This window comes from Globicephala melas, chromosome 7 (assembly GCF_963455315.2).
Source record: "Globicephala melas chromosome 7, mGloMel1.2, whole genome shotgun sequence".
Taxonomy (NCBI): Eukaryota; Metazoa; Chordata; class Mammalia; order Artiodactyla; family Delphinidae; genus Globicephala; species Globicephala melas.
In genome coordinates, this window is record NC_083320.1 from 74,255,395 (window position 1) to 74,277,856 (window position 22,462).

At 37.7% G+C, this 22,462-nt stretch overlaps 1 protein-coding gene across 4 annotated transcripts in view; it reads right to left on the reverse strand.

The window, feature by feature from the left end:
- The window catches only part of GPD2 (glycerol-3-phosphate dehydrogenase 2), a 134,081-nt gene that overhangs the window by 21,753 nt on the left and 89,866 nt on the right, over nt 1–22,462 (reverse strand). For all 4 annotated transcript variants that reach the window (XM_060302428.1, XM_060302427.1, XM_030852742.2 and 1 more), the window contains exons 7-9: nt 12,739–12,903; nt 11,766–11,910; nt 5,115–5,308 (exon numbers count right to left, since the gene is read on the reverse strand). In XM_060302428.1, coding sequence (XP_060158411.1) covers nt 5,115–5,308; nt 11,766–11,910; nt 12,739–12,903 — 504 coding nt within the window. The remainder of the gene's footprint in view (nt 1–5,114; nt 5,309–11,765; nt 11,911–12,738; nt 12,904–22,462) is intronic.

Sequence of the window (22,462 nt, forward strand, 5' to 3'; positions counted from 1 at the left end):
ATCCATGCCACTCTGATTTTTAAGTGCCAACTGCCCAGATGTTAAAAATCCCATGAGTACTACAGAATGTATAAAAGTACTGGTCGATATTTTCAGAAGGATAGTAAGGAAATAAAATAGTCCTTCTACCATCATGTTTAAGAATTATTTTTATTACTACCCTGATAAATAATTCACTCAGGTTTTAGTGTGTAAAATATATAAAGAATAAAATATAAATAGTAAAGTTGAATAGACATTTTTCACAGCTGGCTGAAAAGACTAAGTGCTGTGTAATTGTTTCCAATGATAATTAATATTTTTATTCTTAAAAACTTGGCAAGACAAGTGTTGGTTTTAAGTTAATAGAAAATGGAGCCCACAGGAAGTAACAATTAAGAGCTAAATGTGCACTTTTGCTTCCCATCAGTTATTTAGCCATACATTTTGGGGTGCTCTTTCTCCTGTTTGCCACTTTCAAAAAATCAATGAAAAGCATGTGAAAATATCTACGTGAACACAGGGGAAACAGTGTCAGAAATCAATACCTTCTCTACCAGCATGTTTAACCTGCAGAAATGAAGTGTTAATCACAGAAATAAGATACCATATTACATTTATAAACTAATGAAACTAGAAAAAGCAAAGCGCGTGACACTATAATTAAACAGCTGGAAGACATCCAAGCCTGTGTAAGTTGATAACCCTGGTACAATCTCTGGCAGTGAAAAGGCAGGTCTGCAGTGAGTTGATATGGCCAGCTCCGTTGTTAATTGAATAACAGGCAATCTATAAACACTACTAATTGCATATGTGAAAACCTGTGTACAACTAGAGAAGCTGCTTAGAGAAGCACTCCAGAAAAACTACATGGATAAAGCACTCTGCAAATCTTCTGTCTTCCTCAATCCCTTTAAGTCACAGCTTAGTTTCGCCACTGCGTCCTTCTGATTAACCTCTACACAGCGGACTTAATGATACATTTTTCAAAAGATCATTTTTCTTCCTAACCCAATACACACTGCACAACTATCAATTACCCGTTTCAGAAGAGAACAAACAAGTAATCTAGAAAATTCAGCCTGTGAATGGAAAGCTTTCTAAATCGTAAAAGAAGACATGGTCTTATTCCCAACAGGCAAAATGCTTTTCAGAATTGTTCCGATGCATTTTGCAGAAGTGTGGCAGCCGCTGCGAACAGCATGGAGTGTTAAGATTTGACACTTTTTTTCTTCTCAAGAATATAGCCATTTGGGGAGGCTCAGAAACTGTTGTCAGAATTTTACTTATTCATCCACTTAATAAATCCTTTTAAAATGATTGTTTCAACCCTGGTGAATACAAACCATTTCAAAAGTATTTCCTCTAGGATCTACACAAATTTTTTATTTTTAAAATCTGTAGCGAAGACTGCTTGGCCCAAGGGATTGGTTATGAGAAATGAAACCTCCTCTACTTTAACATTCAAATCCAAATAAGGCCAGTCGAGAGCAAAGGTCACTATCATTTTGAAGGTGTCTGGCAGCTTCCATGAAATGAACTGAGAGGCTTAATCCACTCCCTAGTGGATATAATATCACATCACGCGACAAACCCGGGACTACCAATTGGAATACTGCATAATAGTTAGAAGCACAAGTATTAGAGCTAGACTGACTTGCATTCAATATCATGGCTCCAACATGAATGAGCTATGGGAAGGAAACAAAGTCACTGGGCCTCAGTTTCTTCATCTACAAAATGGGAATTACAAAATAAAACTAACAAGGTTGTTACGAGGAATCAGAGATAATATAAACAATATGCTTAGCGGAGTGTGTAGCATAAAAAGTGCTCAATAACAGTAGAGTTTTAAAAAATAAAGCATGCATAACCCACTGCAGACTAATGGAAAGATTAAAATATGTGTAGCAACAGCATGTAGTCAAAAAACTGAATGGTGCCTGAGGCCGAGTTTCTCTTTCACATTTCATCAGTATAGGAGAGAGTATTGGGTTTCACCTAAATTCCTTGGAAAAAATACAAATTTGAATGTCTTTACTTTAGATATAGACACACTCTAGCTAACTAGCACTCTACCAAGACTGAGGGTAATTCCTCATATACTCTGAGGCCTTCAGTCCAGTAGAAATAAGAATGAAAAGAAACCATAAAGAATCATGGCTGATTCAAAGGATAAGTTGACAAGTAAGAAAGGTGTGATAGAGGGTGAGCACAGGGAAATAAATGAAGTACATGAAAGAGCTGTCACTTCTGCTTTTACCCTGGATATTTGCTACGTGGAGAATTTGTAATCTCAAGAGTCCCGAGAGCACCAGAGGAAAAGCCTGATTTACAGTGTTCACATATTAATTTCAACCCACTTTTACCAAAAATCAAAACTGACAAAAACTCTTTGTTAGTTTCACCAATTAACCTGACTACCAAAAGGTATGTTAACCGAAAAGACCTCTATAGACCAAGTAGGTCCCAGCAGGTATTAACAAGTCTCCTACCTATTAATAAGCAGAATGAAAGTGATGGGTACAGGCTCAGTCTCTGTTCCAGTCCAAGGCTCATTTCACTGATGGAAATCCCCACCCACGATATGGACACAGCAGCCTTTTGGAACCTACACCTCTTCCCAGCACATCCCGTATAAGCAGTTAGATTTCTCGTTAGTGCATTTGAACTTTAAGAATTTAGAAACTGTCAACTATAGCTCTCTGCTCTTGAATTAATTTTATTTCTTGCTCTAACAATCTAAACTTCTTGTTCTTATGGCCCTATATAAACCCACTTTTAACAAAGATCATACCCAGGTAAATGTGAAATGAAGCAGGATTCATTAACAGTAATCAATACATTAAAATACAATCATACCCAGATGAAGCTCCTCCTACTTTGCAAAAAGTGGGAAAAAAAGCTGAAATTGAAATGCATTTTGAGTACTTAAGTATGGATATTAAACAGGGCATGACTATTTCTTAAACAACTATGTTTGAGTATTGTGTGTGTGTGTGTGTGTGTGTGTCTGTATGTGCGAAAGAGTATAAATTTAGCCACACAGATTTCAATTACATGCATTTAATACATTTATACTATTATAACTATCCAAAGAGAATCTACTCAAAATGAAATTACATCCATTATTTGAAATTAGAAGAAACTAAAACTATACAGTATGGATCAATCAATTAAACTAGGAGAATCCCCTAAACCATTTTTTAAAGCAGTTTGTTTGTAAATGTGTGATCACATAATGAAAAAAATTCTTTAGGGAAAAAGCACTCATAGATGCTACTGAGTCACCTTAAGACAAAAATTGTGTCTTTGCATGTCCTCCGTTGAAGCCAACATTATAGGAGATGCCTGATATAAACAGATGAAGACTATTTTCAAAAACTCTTAAACTTTCTACCTTAATATAGAAAGATTTTCAAATTGCTACCAGCATCAAAAACCCTGAAAGCACCTATTACTAATTTATTTTGATTTAAAACAGTCATGAGTGGCATACCAGATATATAACAAGCTTTGTAACTGAATAAAGAATCCTTACCTGTAAGGAGCTCCAAGTAAGAATATATCTTAGACTATTACCTATTGTATAATGTTGTGATATACTAGACCAGCATTCTAGGGGACTACGAAAGATATCTGGCTTCTGAAGTATAAATAGTATTTTGCCAAAATGAGAAGTTGGGGGAAAAGACATCCCAGAGCAAGACTTCAACCTAAGTAAACAAGGCATGAAGGTTTAAAAGTGCATGACCTGATTTGGAAATAGTAAGAAATGTAATATGGTTAAACTATTGAATGCACATAAGTGGAGTAGTTGAATATAAACCTGCAAAGACAAGTCGTGGAAAGCCTTAGATTGCATATGAGATAGTTTAAAATTTTTCCTGAAGTTAATGATGAGATATCAAAGGGATATTTTTGTGCAAGGAAGTGATGATCAGAAATGTGTTTTAGAGAGTTCTGGTGGAAGGACCAGAGTAGGTGGGGACAGAGACCTAATATATGGAAGCAAGTTAGGGGGCCAATGCAACTCTAAGTGAAAAGTGACACAGGTGTGACCCAGAGTAATGAAAGTGAGAGGGGATTTACAGGATACTTCAGAGTGAGCATTGATGGGAGTTGGACTGGATGTGGAAAGAGAAGGATCAGCAAAGATAAGCATGCCGTTTCTAGGCTGGGTGACTAGTCGGCTGATGAGGCTATTAACTGAGATAGGAAATAATGTTGGGAAACTTCTGAAACTAGCACGGATTAAAAAAAAAATACATTATACCATCTATGTCCACTGGAGAAAATGCTATGGCATCCAAGTTAAAAGAAGGTACTATGGGGCTTCCCTGGTGGCGCAGTGGTTGAGAGTCCGCCTGCCGATGCAGGGGACACGGGTTCGTGCCCTGGTCCCGGAAGATCCCACGTGCCGTGGAGCGGCTGGGCCCGTGAGCCATGGCCGCTGAGCCTGCGCGTCCGGAGCCTGTGCTCCGCAACGGGAGAGGCCACAGCAGTGAGAGGCCCGTGTACCGCAAAAAAAAGAAAAAAAAAAGAAGAAGAAGGTACTATGATATCCAAGTTAAAAGAAACCATGCTCAGGTTAGCACTGGAAAGAAGTAAACTTTGGCTTTTTCAATTAAAACAAGTATACTTATTCTTCTTAGCTAAATCCACTGTTAATACTCCAGTTTCCACATAATAACAGCTCACTAAATTTCTTAGAATACATAAACCTCTATCCTCTCATTTCTCTGATTAATTATTTCCTATGGATATCCTAGATCTGTAAATCAGATCTTCCCAAGCTCTAGAAATTAAATAGCGATGCAAACATTTCATACTCTTCTGGAAGAGCAAGGGTGTTTAGAGCTCCCGTAATAGCACTCCAATCTTGCCATTAGAAAGGACCAGAAAAGGATGGTATGTGTTTCATGTGGATGTGGAAAGTAGAGGGAAAAAAGGCAACTTCTTCCTATTGTGTTATAATTTGGCCCTCATAAACCTTCTAGAAGAATTGGTCAGCACATAAGAGTTAGAGGCGGCCAGGTGTGAAGATGAGTCAGACTGGACACACGGCAATTACCCAGTGAGAGCTGGAATGGTTTGGGAGATATAAAAGTGGGAGGGTAAACTTCGTAAGTTACCTTCAACGTCACAACTCAAGTAGTTACGCACTTCATTCAAAATGAAGTTGATGTCTTCTTCGGAAGGAATAGGATGGTGTGTGACGTCAGTTGGAGTGTCGGTAGTGCCAGCGATAGTCATCTTTTGCCAGGGTAAGAAGAAAATAACTCGCCCATCACTGGTCGCTGGGTCAAGGAGTCCCATGCTCTCTGGGCTGGGATAAAAAGAAGGGTCATATATTTCTGAAATTAGCCGAAGTTTGCTCTTAATCTGCATTCTAAAAACTATTTTATTCCCTAATTCTCATATAGACAAACAAGAAACACATGAACTGTTACTTTTATTGCCACTACCCTAATCTAGAAATTCCTAAAGGAAAAAATAATTCTGGTAACACAAAAGGAATGGGGCAAGTGTGACAATAATAATAATATTCCACAGCAGAACTCAGGCCCCCCCAACTCAGTAATGCAAGGTAAATTAAGTAAGTGGACTTCAATTTCCAGTTGTTTGGGTTTTTATATCCCTTGGACCATTCACATCAGATGATGTCAGCAGGATAAATGTCTATAATTTCTTTCATGATGGTCAATGAAGGATAGCTCTTCAACCTTTTTTCAAGTCTATGAAAAGTATTTTCCTGGGCCATTTGACATCTGGCATGTCTTTCAGTTTAAGGTCTCAGAAGTACATGAGAAAAGTGAAAGGTCTAACTTTCTAGAAACTAAAATGTAATCAAAAAGTTCTTTACTCCGCTGTGCCTGAATAAGTTTGTACCACTTCACCAAATATGAGATTTCTTACTTTATTTCAATTTTACAGAAATCTCAAGAAGCGCATCCATGAGAAAAGGGCTCAGTTTTCTACTACTACCTAAATAATAGTGTACTGGGATATAAGGTCAAAAAGTAGAGTAATATCTTAGCAATGAAAATCTTTAAGTAGGCAGAAGATGCTGGTGTGCAATGCTGCTAAATCAAGGTTCAAGGACGCCTCTTCTGACAGACGATGTAAAACCTTCAAAAATATTAATCAAGAATTTTTCTAATACCTACTTAGTATTGTAAGACCAAATTGTGAAACACACTTGAAAGAACAGGCAAGTATAAATAAACGTTAACAAAATCTGTTCAGCTATATTATTAAATCATTAGAAACTCTTGTTTTAATGTATCCACGAACCATTCTAAAATTGTGGAGGTCCTGCTAAAGCAGTAGAAGGAAACTGCAAGTGTCCCTTTCAGACAGCTGAACACTACTGATCTTCAGACAGCTGTTTCAATTTGACTGACCTCTCATAAGGAGCCAATGTTAAAGGTATTTTCTGTGAATATATTTTTAGCTTCTATTAATAACATTTCTTGAATAGGAAATATAATTCTATTTGGGTTCAAGAAATCCCTCTTAAACTCACATATTTTAAGGGACATACGGTCAACTATTTATGCTTATCATTCCCTTAAAATTAAAAAAAAAATGAAACTCAGATTCAGATGTGTAAGGATGAGAGTCTAAATACTGTTTAAAAGCAAAATAAAACTGGCTTTTTCATGAAAAAGAAACCTACAGTCAGCTTAGCTCATGTATCTTCTTCATTTAAACCATAAAGAGTACTAATATTTCTTTGCAAAGACTCATCAGCCCCTTGAAATGCCTGCCATGTCCACACAGCCTTGCAGAAAGAAATTACTATCTGCAGCCTACATGAGACACAGGAGAGAGTAGGCCTCAGTTATTCTATTTAGCACATGTAAAAAGCACCACAGAAGTGTGTCAATCATTTAAACCTTCAGCTAAGATCTCATCTTCACTCAGGGTTACTTACAGGAAATAATTTTACCTTTTAAAAATACATTGAAAACTACAAATATCGAGTATTTTCAGTCTCTGTATGCCTATATTTTTTTTCTTTGTATTTGCCATAAAACTCTCTAAAGATCTTAAAAGAAACTAGTTAAAATATGTTTTGTAAGCACCGAATTTGATCCTGGGTTGATATGCCCTTAGATTAAATAAGTCACTTTGTGATTAGAAATTAACTCACGAGTTCAAACTTTTAATTTGGTAAATAGTGCTATATTGAAACAAAAGGATAAATTCCATATTCTAATATTTAAGGAACAAATTCCATGTTGGTATATTTTACATATCATCATTTTATGGACCGGATATCAGATTATGTGTCTAACTCAATGAACTTGATCAACATCAGCATAAAATTATAATATTCAGCAACTGAGACATGAAATGCTGTTAGAAAAGCACAACTACTGAATCCTTCAAAATCTTTCAGTGCAATAAAAAGCAGTTTAAAGGGTGAATGTGATGGTTACCAACACACACATAACTGGAACCTGTAGAGAATCAACTGCTTAAGTGAAGACATATGTGTCAAACATAAAATTAACAAGCACAGAGGGAAGCCAAAGCTATTAATGAATGGTACAAAAATTTAAGAATCCACTTGGAAATACCTCTCATCGGTTCTAAATTACCTAATTCATAACTCACCCTTAGGGAAAAGTTTGTTTTCTTACAAATGATTAATTCTGCAAGGTGGCACAAAAGTTTGAAAATGGCTATCAACTATAGTGATGGTATATACAATGCGGTGAGGCATAGGTCTTTTCTCAATATGTATAATTCACTTGACATCAGCAGGAAAAGCTGGCTGCTAATTTACGTGTGTGTCTAGGATTAGATCTAATGAACATTTTTCTCATGCAGACCATTGCCGTCCTGAAGTACCCTTACTTAAACTGAAATCAATTTATTGTTAACTACTTAGCAATCAGTGTTGGAGCTAGCAGTATGCACCCACGTTATAGAAAAAAAATTGACCTTTCGTCAGCAATAAAAAGCATCTGTAGGCTAAAAGGAGGAGATGATTATTTTCATGTATTTCAGTCATTTGGTGTATTGTTGCTGCTTTCGTAAGAGCATCTACCCACAACTCTGATGAAAATTCCAGATTTGCTCTTAATGCCTTCTTAATGTTCTTAGTACCTTCAAAAGTAAATGACTTCTGTGTGTTGTTTTATGAAATTAAAACAATCCAGAATGACAGAAAGAGAGAGAGAGAGAAAGCTGCTACCATGGCGCAAGATAATTCCACATGTGGAATGTTAGGGTCATAACAAGCTTAATAAATTCCGTAAAGATACCCTGAAAATAGCCCAGCAGGATACACTGCATACCTGGTCCTCACTCTCCATTTAGCCACCTAAAGTCAATAAATCAGTGGCTCCTGAACTCATTGCATTGCCAAACTGATCAGGTTCTACTTGAAATGCTAGGCCTTAAGTTATTATCAGCTGGTTTATAGGGCAGCACCAGGTCTGACTCATCTCTGAGGACCTAGTAGAACCCTTGAGTTATAATTGTTGAATGAGATTGAGAAATCCAGAGAACCATTTCAGGCTGAGATCTCCTGACCCCAACCCATCCAAGAGAATGACTTGATATGGAAAGTAAAACATCCCTCTGGGATGCCAGCGATACAGTTGCTCGAGGTCAGTGCTGAAAGAGGGACCAAACGCTTAACCCAGGCTGTAATCTCAAACCAAGGGACTCATCTGAAACAGAGCGTGAACAGGAACTGGGCTGCCAGACCACTCCTCTAAGGTTTCCCACAGGATGTGTAGTGGTTGTAGTTCAAGGTGCTAAAGATGGAGATATTAATTTCTCCCAAAGTAGAATGAGATCACTTACTGCATCTTAGACTGAAATAGACCCAGTTGTGACTAACACTTGCATGACTTATGGGCAGGGGCCCGAAGCTAATGCCTAATTTTTAGGATTAAGAAAGGTATTCTGTTTTGAAAATACTATTATACATGCAGGTGATATATATTTATATTTCTTAAAAACCACCTATCTGCTCTGTTATTAGCATATTATAAAGCATAGTACGGGACATATGCGTAGCACGACTTCCTTCATGAAAAAAACTTAAAAGGATATACATTTGTGCAAATATAAACACAAAATTTTATGGAAGGAATCAGAAGGAAATGTGATCAAAAACTGAAGTTGGGGGCATGAAGAGAAGAGGGAGGCTTTCACTTTTCATTTTATGTCTTTCTATTTTTCTATAGTGATTATTTTTGTTTATTTTTGTCTACAGGGGTTATCTTGGCAGTAAAATGAAGAATCACATTTTGTTTTTATATTTTAATCTCTATATATTTAAAATTCCCTTATAAATATTATATTAAAATTTTAATTAAAAAAAGCAACAATCTCAATTTGGGCAAGTTATCACAAAAAAGTTAGTAGGATTCATTCAAAAAATATTTACTGGTCATTATTATGCACCAGATAATATATCAGGAGCTGGGGATATAGAAGTCAAGAAAACAGATAAAAAGTAAATAAAGAAGCATTGTCAAAATGTATACATATAGGTACTATCGTGAGATAAGGAACCAGACGCTGAAATGAGCAGCTTCCCAAAGTCACAGAGTTAGCAAGAGGTAAAGTGATGAACAAACCAGGAAGTTCTTTACCAAGGTATCACCTGAAGTTACTCTTCATACTGTCTTTGTCTATGTACTGGAAACAGCAGAATGCCTTCCCATTTTAATGATAGGCAAACTAAGGTTTGCAGAATAAAATGGTTTGTCCCAAACAACGTCATTATCAAGTGGCAGAAATAACACAGGGAATAATACAGAATACTAGTAAGTGTCCTCTGACATCATACGACAATAGTGAAGAAGATACGAAACAGAATGTACAGGAAAATATGTTGAATCTAGTAAGACCTAAACAAATATAAGGATTATGGTGATGTGTGTGTCTATAGTTTAGGTATTACATCTGTACTCTACGAAACGTTAAAAAAAACAACTCCAAAAAACTTACACACTAGCTGGCCTTGCATATGTTTACCCAACACAAAATAAACGTATATAATTGGGTCTGGAACTATTTTTGAAAGCTTCTCTATATACAAGAAACATTTGCAACATGTACATATATTTACTTCTCTCCTTTTCATTTGAACTAAACTTCTGTTAGCAGTTTTTAAAACTCTATTAAGCACCACTGCATAAGTTTTTATTATTGAGACTGGAAGCACCTTGGTTTCTCCAGTCCTAAGTGAAAATACTAATGACTGTCTACCAATTACACGCAGACATTTAGAAAATGACAAAGAAACCTTGGAAGCTGGTGGATAAGAAATTTCATTAATATTCCTCTTGGTAGAAGTGTAATATCTTTCTCATTAGAAGTGTGTTTGGTACAATTAGGTATATCTTGGACTCTCTTCAAGAAGACTTAGTTACTGGAGAACTGATAATTAATAAGGCCGTATCATCTATTACATAGCAGGATAGCATTCTAGAAGAATGCAGATATTAAATGAAATATCATGGATCTGTACATCTGTTTTATCAAACACGAAAAATGTATATATCTTTTATGGAAAGTTATTAAAATATGGAAGAGATAGCTCTCATCCTAAACACATTACCTAGAAATTACCTTTTTGCCCATAATTAAATCACCTAGAGATAATCACCACTGGTATTTAACATATTTCTTTTAATCTCTTTTCTATGTACTTATATAATGCTTAGATTGTGTTACACATACAATCTTGTATCCTCCATTCTAAACTAACATTGTATCACTAGCGTTTTCTTAGGACACTAATGTTATTTATAATTATAATTTTTAATGAACATATAATACTCCCTTGTGCAGGTACACCATAATTTACTTATCCATTCTCCTAAGGTTAGAAACTGAAGTGGTTCGTAATATTTCTCAACTACAAATAATGTCTTAATGAATACCTTGAGCATAAATCATTATTTCACAGAATTATGTACTAGTTTGCCTATTAGATTTACCACATGTGGAAATAAAAATATTCCATACTCAGCATAGACACGTGAATTTTTCCCCAGATGTCTTGAAATGTACATGAGGGGTAATAATTATCAATTTCTTAGTTAGGATCACATAAATGTTTCTTTTCTAATTTATTAAAAATAAAAAAAATTTAAAAATTCAAACACACACAAAAATCTCATTTTCATGTGCCCATCACCTAACTTTTAACTGATTTTCAATTAATAGCTGTTCTTATTTCACCTCTATCTTTATCTATTTCTCTACCTGTGATTATCTTTGTTAATTTGATAAATCAGAAATAATAACCGATTTTTACTTGCTATAGTATTTTTCAAAACACATTTCAAAAGTTATAAACAAGAATACTTGAGGGGGTCCTCATTTTCAGATTCTTCATAAGCAAATCTGGGTATTTTATAAAATTAACTTTTTAGTGTCTTAATGAAAATGTCCCTTATGGACATTTTTGAAAAATTATTTTTAGGGTTTTAATGAACATTTAAATTCAAAAATAGTACGGCTTAGCCTGTGACGATCAGTACACTGAAAACAGTACAAAAATAGATCCCAAATCACTAACTCATAGAAAGGAGTATTGCCATAAAAGCTAAGAAATACACAAGCCTGGTTTGTATTTTGTGCTTTGGAAGAGTTTTTTGTTTTTTTTTTTTTAACTCATTTCTTCTCATTTTGAACAGTGAGCTAGACCATCTATTAGTAAGAAAGGTGTGCTACAAGAATACATGTAGACCATTTCTTGCATCCCTCGTTCTCTGACGACGATGGCCAAGTGGGAACACAGGTACCTGTAATAACCAGGCATCACGATGTGGACGCCAGCACTGGGCTGGCAGATAGCTGCGGCATCCTTATCATCCATTTTGCGCACAGTGTCTGTGAAAGGTCCCGTGGCATTGATAACACACTTGGCTCTTACATCAAATTCCTCCCCTGTGAAAGAAAGCAGCGTCAATCACACAGCCCGTTTGTTTCTCTGCTCACTGACGCTTTGGATTATTAATTCGTCTCTTAACTTAACCTATGGTGGATTTTACTGTATGCCACACTAAGTGACACGGGCAACCAGAGTCATTGAGAAGCCACACAAAAGGTTCGCATGTGAGTAAATTTATTGAAACCAAGTCCAAACCGCAGGAAGAAAAACATGCCACCTTTTCATTTCAGCTCTCATTCTAGTTTGCAAAATGCCCGGCATTAAAGTGCCAAATAGGAAGAAAGTGAGTAAATTAGCCGCTTTCCCCTTAAAACTCAAATGTGTGAGCAGTGTTGCTGTGAGATGATATATTTCACAGTGCTGGTTTTGAAGGAAATGATGTAATTTTGAAACATCGCCCACACGGCCGTAGAACTGGACGGGCATGAAAATCTCACCAAAGTTAAAGTGATTGACTTTAACGACAGGTAAACGCACTGCTTATGTCACCTAAATGATACTTTGAAACTTGGCACATGAGTGAATTTTCTTAATAACATGTTTTTGTAAAGAAAACAGAATGCATTCATAGCTGTGGGAATTTTGTGGGCATTTATTATGATCATGATCATCATTTTTGTTTAACACAAAGAAGAAAAATTGCCAGGTCCTACAAGGGAAAATTTTCACGTGAAACCAGTCATTGTTGACAATAAGGAATATAATTAATAGGACTCTGAAATCTCGCTTCAATAAAAGAGAAGTGACAGAAAAATTATCGTTCAGTCTTTATATAGACAAGGCACGATGCTAAGAAATCCCTCCCTGCCTGAGCCTTCGCATACCTGTGAGCACATCCTTGCACCGCGCACCGCTCACGCGCTCTTTCCCTGTCTTGGGGTCTGTCTTCTTGAGCAAGCTCATGACCTCCATGTAGTTGGCCGTGGCAGCCCCATACCTGGCAGCAGTGAGAGCAATGGCAAGGTTCATCCGTGCGTCGTTGTGTTGTCCTGCAGCAAGGGAAAGCATCAGAGGAGGGACAGGAGTCACCTCGAGCCACAGACTGGTGGTACAGAAGTGTGTCACAACAGATATGTCACATCTGTCCCTGTCTCCCAGAATATACATGATGGCTGGTCAGCTCTATAGGGCATTATTTGAAAATACATGGGTGTTCTCGGTCAGGCATTTACCTGCCATTTCTGCAAGTGCAGTCTGTGTACCACAAAAGGACGAAAAATCTCCCTTTCCTACAGAGCTCACATCAATTATTTGAAAGTTAAGAAATAAGTAATTATTCTCTCAGTTTGGGAACATATGTATATGTCAGACTTTTCCTAATACAGACAACCTGTATGCAAGAAAGTGAAGCAATTCAAAACTTCAGAATATTTGACACCCCAACTGGTGCTGATGAACAATTTTTATGAATATGTGCTCTATCTAATATTCAAAATCAAGAGCTTAATCTTTCATAGAGAATCTCTCGGTATTCTATAAAAGGATTTTTCTTGGTTTGAATTTTGATCAGAGCCCCTTAAAATGTAACACTTTTTTTAATTGTACATAAAGGTAAGAAATTAAGCAGGGCAAAATTTAATTACAGAACAATTCCTACCTGTATTGTTAAAGATTTATTGCTGAAAAATCCTAGTTAAAGAAAACCAAGGGGGAGGTGAAGGGGGGAAAGATGATTAATCACTTTAAAATACTGGCATCACTAGAGACTTTTTCTATTTATTATTGCCAGTGGAGTTAACGCTGACCAGGAAGAATTACTCTACAGCACAGGGGCCAGGTTCTCTGTGCCCTGAATAATTAATTACCCAGGGCTAGATGTATTGAAGCAGCGTTCAAATTCCCACACATTGGGATCAGTTCTATCAAGATAATACTGATAAAGGGATGAATTTATAATGGATATTATTGTTGATTTATGTTGCCAGCATACCAAACATTTAGTATAAATGTTTTATGTAAAGTTTCTTCCTTGTGATTCAGTCTGCACAGGGCCAGAAGCACTACACAGGTAATCGGTTCCAGCTAAAAGGGCACAGTTACAAAGAGAGAATCAATGACAGGATTCTGCCACCCCTCCCCACAAACATCTTATTCTAGAACCGCTAAACTAACGCAATCAGCCAAGGACTTTTCCCTCAAAATTAAAGCCTCTATCAAGTGGAGAACGTACGTTAAAACTCAACCTGCAAAATAAGGAGTTATTTTATCCAAAAATTAATAGAATGAAAGTAGAAGAAAACAACAGCAGCAGCAGCTGAACTACAAGTGGGAAGAAAGAAGGGTAGAATTTCTATCAATTTCAACTCAGCACAACCTAAAGATGATAATGGTCAGTAGGTGCATTTAAAGTTAAGTTTAAGAAACTCACTTTTATTCACGTAGGGCTCATTTAATATTGGAATATGCTTCACAAACAGTCCAAAGAAACAAAATAAAAACTCCATTATAGATCTTCTCTTTAAACTAAAGAGATTACACATCTAAACTGAAGGAAGTACTCATCCCACCCGATCTTCCTAGTGAATTTATGTACATAATAATGAAACACCCTACGGGTAGTACAAGAAATCCCAGTCATGTTCCTATGGCAGGGGAACTCTCACCCACCCAAGTGTGCCTTGATTTACACACAGGACGGTTCTCTGGAAAGTTCTGTGAAAATCAACTATTTTAAATCTTATATGATGTCACTGTTCAAAGGAACCAGGCAGAAAGCCCACTTATTAAATGACAGATCCCTTTGTAAAGTGGTATTATCTATTCACATGATCATCTGGTAATGAAACTCTAACTTTTGAAAATACAAAATCTTTCTTTTAATACCTTTCTAAATTATAAAATCTCATTGGAGCAGTACTGGTCTAGTTCATCAAGCTCTACTGTTTCTGTACTAAGATATAACTCCCTAATTAGCTTCCAAATCCCAATACTTCTGAAGGGAAACAAGATAAACCTCAGTTAAAAGTGTGAGGTGGAAACAACTTCCTTTGGTCCTTATTTTGCATGCCCATCCTGATATCTAGCAGCATCTGCCTTGACTCGAATCAAAAGTGTTACTTATTTGTGAAGGTCCCCACCTGCCAAAATTCTTCTACTGCCTTTATTCTACTATATGGGGTTGTTAAATTATTTACAACTCCCTGAACGTCCATGTCACTTCACACCTTCTTGCCTTTGTCCACACTAATTCTTTTGGCTGGAAAACCATTCAGGAAGCTCCGGACAACCCCTATTCCTCTCTCATGAGCTGATTCAATATCTCCCATGAAGACTCTCCTTATCTGTGCTGCATCCCTCCAAGGCCAAGTTGTTCATTCCACCTTCTGCATCAACACTGGAACTTGTACATACCATTTTTATAGTCTTTATGATACTAGTCATCCCTGTACCCATCGACTTAAAAAAAATAATAAGCCTTGGTTACGAGTCAGGCACTGTAACAAATGCAAGGAACCAAGTGGTGAGAAAGATACAGGGAGATCTCGGTTCTCCTGGAAGTAGTATCCCACTGTAATTACTATATATATGATTTCCATGTCTCCTCAGCCTGGTCATGGGAAGGCAGGGTCTTACTTGTTCATCTTTTCCTTTCCTCATTAGTACCAAGCACAGAGCAGGTGCCCAGTAAGTGTTAAGTTTAGCCAAATTCCATTCGGTGTGTTAAATAAACAGGTTTATTTATAGTCTTCTAGATTTATAGAAATCTTACATAATTATATAAAATTTTATAGTCCTTATAGATTTATAGTATTATCTCTAACTATAGAATGGAATGCTTTGTCTCAAGTTAAAAACAAATTTCAGACATCAGTAAGTTGGTGGCAATAAATTTGAAGGGAGCAGGGAAACCCCAGAAATGTGTAAAATCTTAACTTAAACCCAAACTAGCCCTTATATATAAGTTGAATAAGTGGGACAGAAGTAGAAATGGATATGAATGATTCCCTCAAGACTTAACCCTCAAGTTGCCCTTTGCTCTGAAGGGGAATACAAACACAGTTATTATAAGCTCCTAAAAATTGAGGAGTTAAGTAATTTGACTTCCCTCTTGGCCCAGGAGCTCACACCTCTACCCAGAAGTCCCCTCTTTGCAGACATTCAGCTTAATTCATTTACCTGCTTGGATTCAGGGCAGACCTCCCCCTCCCCCTCCCTGACCCACATTAAATTCACCCTTTACCCTGAGATACCCAGATGCTCGCAGTGCATGCTTCCTGTGATAAGTGGTGTATTTTCACTATTCTTAACTAAATCCCCCCCAACTCCCTTTCCTGACATTTTGAAAGGTATCTATATGCCTCCTGTAATTTTATTTCTGGAGTAAAAAGGTTTTGACAACACTGCATGTCATTGGAATGCCATACAATAATCTCAACTCCCCCACCCAATTGATCTGCTTATTAAGTTTGGATTTTCAAATGCCTTAGAGCCAGGCAACATGATACTATTCACTGATCAGTGAATAGCTTTGCGTTGGCACTTACGCAAGGACCCAGACGGGGACTGTGAAAATCTGTTTCCTACTCTGTTCTCCTTTTGCACTTGAAATCTTACATATGTGCACGTACTGAACTTACAACTCAGACGAGAGGAAGCACATAGGAGGTGGAACTATAACTGTTTTCCCTTGTTTAGAAAAACAAAATAGGAAATCTACCCACCAAAGAGATGAAGGTCAGTAGTGGCAGAGAAGGATTTTGCCGTAGTCCGCAATGGCCTTGCACCCAGGATGGTGAGAGATATTTTAAGTGAAAAACATTTTAAGATGTAATTTTCTATAAGATAGGCCTCAAATATAAATATTTGGGGGACAGAGCAATATAGTTCTCCTCAGAGGGTTTCAAAGTTTGACAAAAGTTAACATGCAAAATAGCTGAAAAAAGAGAAACAATCATTGAATGTATAAAAGGTATGAAGAATGAGTAAATATGAAGAAACCCTATGTAACAAATTAGCTGGCATTTTCCTGGTCCTTCAGATCTAAAATTCCATGATGCTCTGAAATCCTACGTACAATCTTCTTTTAATACAGCCTACTGTTAAATGGCCATTTACATAGATAGCCACAGACCAATCTATGGACCCAGAAACCATATAGAAAGTTTAATTGTTAGCAAAAAGTTAGTTCTTAATTAAAATAACACCATCCATAACTTTATCATCAATAAAAAGCTGCCACTGTGGAAATGCTGAGAGTATTTCCTTCTACCTCCCTGACCTGGGTCTTATGCAATCATGTGGTTACCTCTAGCAGAGGGAAAAAGGATGCTAGTGTGAAAGAATACCTCCCTAAAGCTTTAATCCCATTTCTCACAAAATTCACAGGGCATGCTTTATTGTCTCTGACTGACACTGAGTGACACAATGACCTCTCTGAAGCTTCTTAACAGTCTGGCAAAGGTAATTCAAAGGCTAACACACCAAACCCAAGCTGATTTAATATAACCATTATATTTAAAATGTTCCTTTCTCATGGGAAGAGTGCAGGTAGAGGCAGAGCAAAATAGGTGTGTGTGTATGTGTGTGTGTGTGTGTTTGTGTGTGTATGTGTCTTTGGGTAAGGGGATTACTAAATTCTGGTTTAAGTACATACGATGAGTAAGCTTGAAAAGGAAAAGTCAAATGAGAACATACTTTTCACGTAAATTATAACAGAATGCAATTTCCCCTAAAACTAACTTATTTATAAAAACGATTATTTGTGTGAGGAGTGGAAGGGATCAGGGAGACGCATGAAACAGTTTAGCGAGAATGTACCTTACAAGACACAGCTCTGGGCTTGGGATGATTGGGTCATAAGTTCTGAGTGAGTCACTAACCTGGTTGGGGGAATGGAAGTGATGCACTGCATTCCTCTGGGTTTCAGTGTCCTATAAACAGAGAGGAGCTGGGTGGGAGCCTCTGAAATCATACAATGCATGTAATGGCTACTCTTCAATAGCTACCTCTCTCTTTCAAGATTTTACTTGCAATCTCTTCCTCATTTCTGATTTCTCTGACTTTGGCCCAGCATGTTTAAACAAAAGATTGGGATTAATGAAGACCAAAAGATAGGTGCTTTGTAAAGGAAGTCAGAAAAATAAAATGAGAAATAGTATTCTTCCATTAGACCTAGAATTATAATGAAATCTTGATTTGATTAGCTTTTATGAGCCACACACTCTACTGCAAAAATTGTCCCAATTCTTCACCCCTCCCTGTATCCATGCCCATTGCCAAGAGTCTTCACAGTGTAGGTTCCCACTTTGCCTCTGGACGCAGCCATGTGAAATTGTTTTGGTCAAGGGAACGTTAGTAGATGTGATTTTAAAAGGAGGCTCTGCCAGTGCCATGAAAATGACATACCCAGGCTAGCCTGCTGGTAGCAGGAGGGCAATGAGAGGCCTGTGGTGAATTGCCCCAGTCCTCCCAGCCCAGGCAATCCTACATCAGCTGACAGACAGTGAGTCTCTGCTGAACCTCCAAACATGAGTCCAAGTTCAGCGGAGACCAGAAGAATTGCTGAGCCAACCCCAGACAAGATCAGAAGAACCACCTAGATGAACACTCCAGTGCATGAGCAATAAATCCTAATCGTTTTCATGCTGCTTAGGTTTTATGGTTGTTATGTGGAATTGTGGCAACAGATAACTTATACAGGCAATGTAGCCGATTTTCTAATAACATCAGTCCCAGCTTACAAACAGGCTCTATCTTCGAGACTGCATTCTAAGATGGCTATTCAGAACACAATTAATTTTCCTATAGAAATGCTATAAATAGATGGTGGTAGGTGATTAAATTGTGGCACAAGAGCTATTTAGTGCATAGGGTACCTGAATAAGGAAGTTAATAACAGCCTCGATGCCCACCACCCCCTACATTCACCCTAAATCTCCAGGCTGACCAAAGAGCTCATCCTCGAATAAAACTCAGCTCTTTCCCACCTCTTACTTTTCGCTCATGGAATCCCTACTCCATGGAACATCTTACCCTTCCTGGTAAACTATTCAAATGTTCATCTTTCTTTCAGGAAACCTTCCCTGACTCCTCTCAGACACAACAGTCTTCTCTCCTCTGTGCTTCTATGGCACTATGTACGTATCCTCATTACAGCACAAACTATTTTCTAAATAATTGCATTCAATACTCACTCATTTATTGAGCAAATATGTACTACATGCTTTTAAATGTGCCAGGGATTATTATGCTAGGAGCTGGATTTACAACAGACACCCAAACAGACATAGTTTCAGGCCTAGGGCACCTTGATTCTAATAACATGTTCCTAGAAGATAGAGGACATCTTATTCAATTTTGCTTTACCAGTGCCTAATATGGCATTTGCTACCTGGTAGACATTCAGATGTTTGATGAATGCATGAATGAATGAATTATAGAACACAATCCCAGGTCAGAGATTGTTCAAATATGGGAAATGTGCTCAGGTCTTACAGATTCTAGGAACAACCCCTAACCCCTAACCCTACCCCCACGATAGCTGTGGTTTCCACTGAACCAAGGGACTATGGCCTCTCTACCTAGCTACCCAGCAGAGAGTAGAAACAGGATGTCTTCTACCACAAACTTTTTGGTCAAAGTACAAGCAAAAGAAAAAGGCTAGTGATAAAGTTAAAGCAAGCAAGGGCTTGATGTATGATCAGAACAGCAAGTGGCGTATCCCTTTGACAAATATTGATTGAGGACATATTATGAGCCAGGCATGATGATAGGCATTAGGGATCCCACTGAGTAGGGAAAATAAGCTAACCCTGGTCTCTGCTCTATGGAACCACATTCTAATGGGGAAGACAGGTAAAGTCAAGTAAAACAAATTAAAGACAATTACAAATTGCAATAACGGCAACAGAAGGGAAAATAGGGGACAGGGAGAGCAACGACCTGGGGAGTTAAGGAAGGCGGGGCAGTTAGAAAAAGTGGTCAAGATAAGCAAGAAGTAGAGAAAATGCAGGGAAGATTAAGTCCTAATAGCAAGACCACCACCTATAAACTTTAATCACTGCTAATGTGCAGTTATATCCAAAGCTTATATGAAGCATAAACTATCAGAAATGTGACTATAGTATTAGCACAACTATATTTGATTAAACAGTGTCTGCAAAGTGATTTTTTGTCATTCATACTTTAAAGCAGTCACCTATAATTTATACATATCAATATTGATCATGAATTAGGTTTAGAAATCTTCCTGGGCTGATGTACATTTTTGCAGGAAATGTCTTCTAGTATAGACTGGTGATACTCAAAAGCATAATATTCAAAGTTTATGAATTGGAGTAATTTGCTGTCACTTATCCATACTACAGTTCTCAGGAAGGGACACCTGTTAGCCCTGAGCATGTAATCATTTTTATTATTAAATACAAAGGTACAATTAAATACAGGCACAGAATGTGACCTGCATCATAATTCTGCCCAGCCCTTCTCTTCACAATATCCTTTTCATTATCACAGGCCTTTTGTTCCTTCATCTTTCTTTTGTCTCCCCCTAAGTTTTCGAATAAGCTATTTACAACCTGAATAATTAGCAATCAGCGTGGATCTGTGGTCTCTGGCCCCGTGTAAACCGAAACACTGTGAAGGGCCTTGACATGACATATTTAAGTACATAAAAGTTTCTATACCCTCAGGGCTTTCCTTTCTTGAAAAAGTTTTAAATGAATCTAATGAAGAATAAGTTTTCTACTTTTCAGATACTTAGGAATCTAGCTACATTTTGAATAAAAATAAAACCACATTTAAACTTCAAACAACAGAATGCTTTGGGTATTCATTTTCTCTCATCTGTGCAAAAATGTCTATACATCAGTTTACGGTAAAGACCCCCCTCCCCTCCCATGCAGAACAATTAATTCTCTCTCTAGTACAAGTCAAAAATAGGTTTTTATACTTTTAAGGAAGAAAAAGGAAAAAGGAGCAATGTGACAAAAATTAAATGAAATGAAGTTGAAAAGTCAGGAAGCGTGACACACTATAGAGACTCTTTTACAGACCATACATTTCTGTGGCCTAAAGCCACAGGCCATCCTCCTTAGTCGTTTGTGAGATGCACCAAAGTCACTGATAAGCACCTTTGAGGGTAAGGGTCTTTCTTTACTGAGAGCGGCCGTCTGGAATGCATGGCATCTTAACCCAAGATAACTGACCTGAGGATGCTTGAGATTTATTTCTTTAACAATTATATTTATTAAACACCTACTATGTGCCAGTCAGTGAGCTAAGTATCACTGTGGGGAGCAGATTGAAACGGACTGGCTCAGCTATCCCAGGACTCTGAGAACAAGAGCAAGTTTACAGTCCAACTTGGAAAGGTCGCAAGTTCCAAAAAGTCTCTCCATTTCTGAGCACTTTTCCTTTCTCTTTCCTCTGCAGTTTTCCTAAAATATCACCAAGCCTAGTGCTCCAGACATACCTCTTTTTCTCTCTTATGTTACAGGAAGAGCTGCAAGGCTTTGTTCATAGGAGTGTGGACTTAAGTTCAAGCCTCATCTCAGCCAACCGTGAAACCTCACGCTAGTTGCTTCATCTAAGGTGCTAGTCACTCATCTATACAGGGGAAATGACAATGGGATTGACAGAGGTCGAGGAGTGAGATAGGGAGTGTCTGTTCTGACATCATAGTTCTCAATAAACATTAACTATTATTATTCAAAGGTTAAAAAATGTACTGAAAAGTCAAGACCACTTTGTACCTTAATTAAAAGATATCACTACTGCCCCAAATACTTAAAAAATAAAAACAAAAAGAAAGCTCTGTACATTTTCTAGTTCTAAATGGTTTCTTGCTCATCAATCTGGCAAGCTTTTCCTGGAATGTGTTGACAACTAATCTCTAATCTCTGCACTTCCTGAACACTGCCTGCTCTTTTTTGTTTCTCTTTCTCTCTTTACGTTTTACCACTGATGCGCAAGGTATTCTTTTCTGTGTGCCATCGAGGATGGGAAGACAGGGGAGTGATTTTCAATCCGGAAGGAAAACAGCACTGACAGCATAACAGAGTGTTTGGAAATATCAGAATCACCAAGTCTTCTTCCAGAGGACTTCATTTTCTTTTAAAAATGGGGAGCCTCTGCCAGTTTCTACCAAGGAAATCAACACTTGCTATAAACTGGGAAAAGTCAAAAGATCCAAGTTCTAATGCCTCAGATAGCCACAAACTGGATGTGTTTCTGTAACAAATGACTGTCTGGGTTTTGTTTGTTTGTTTTTGCTTCCCAGCATCCCCCCTTCTCCCCATCACAGAAGCCTCGCAAGAGGTAGAGTCCACCTGTCCCCCGCACACGGACCTCTAACCCCACTCCGCCAATCAGATGCTCCCCACACAGACTTCAGTCTAGAGCTAGTGACCCAGAGAACCAGACACGGAGAATTCAAAGGTGGAGGCCTGAGAACAGCGGCACCATCCCGTACTAGGGGTATGGGGACAGACGTGTCAACAGCGATGGCAGAACGAGACACGAGGGGCGGCCATCAGCATTAACGTCTCTGGTGCACCGGTTCTGGGACAGGATCGCGCCTGCGGCTTTGGATACTGCCATTATCTATAT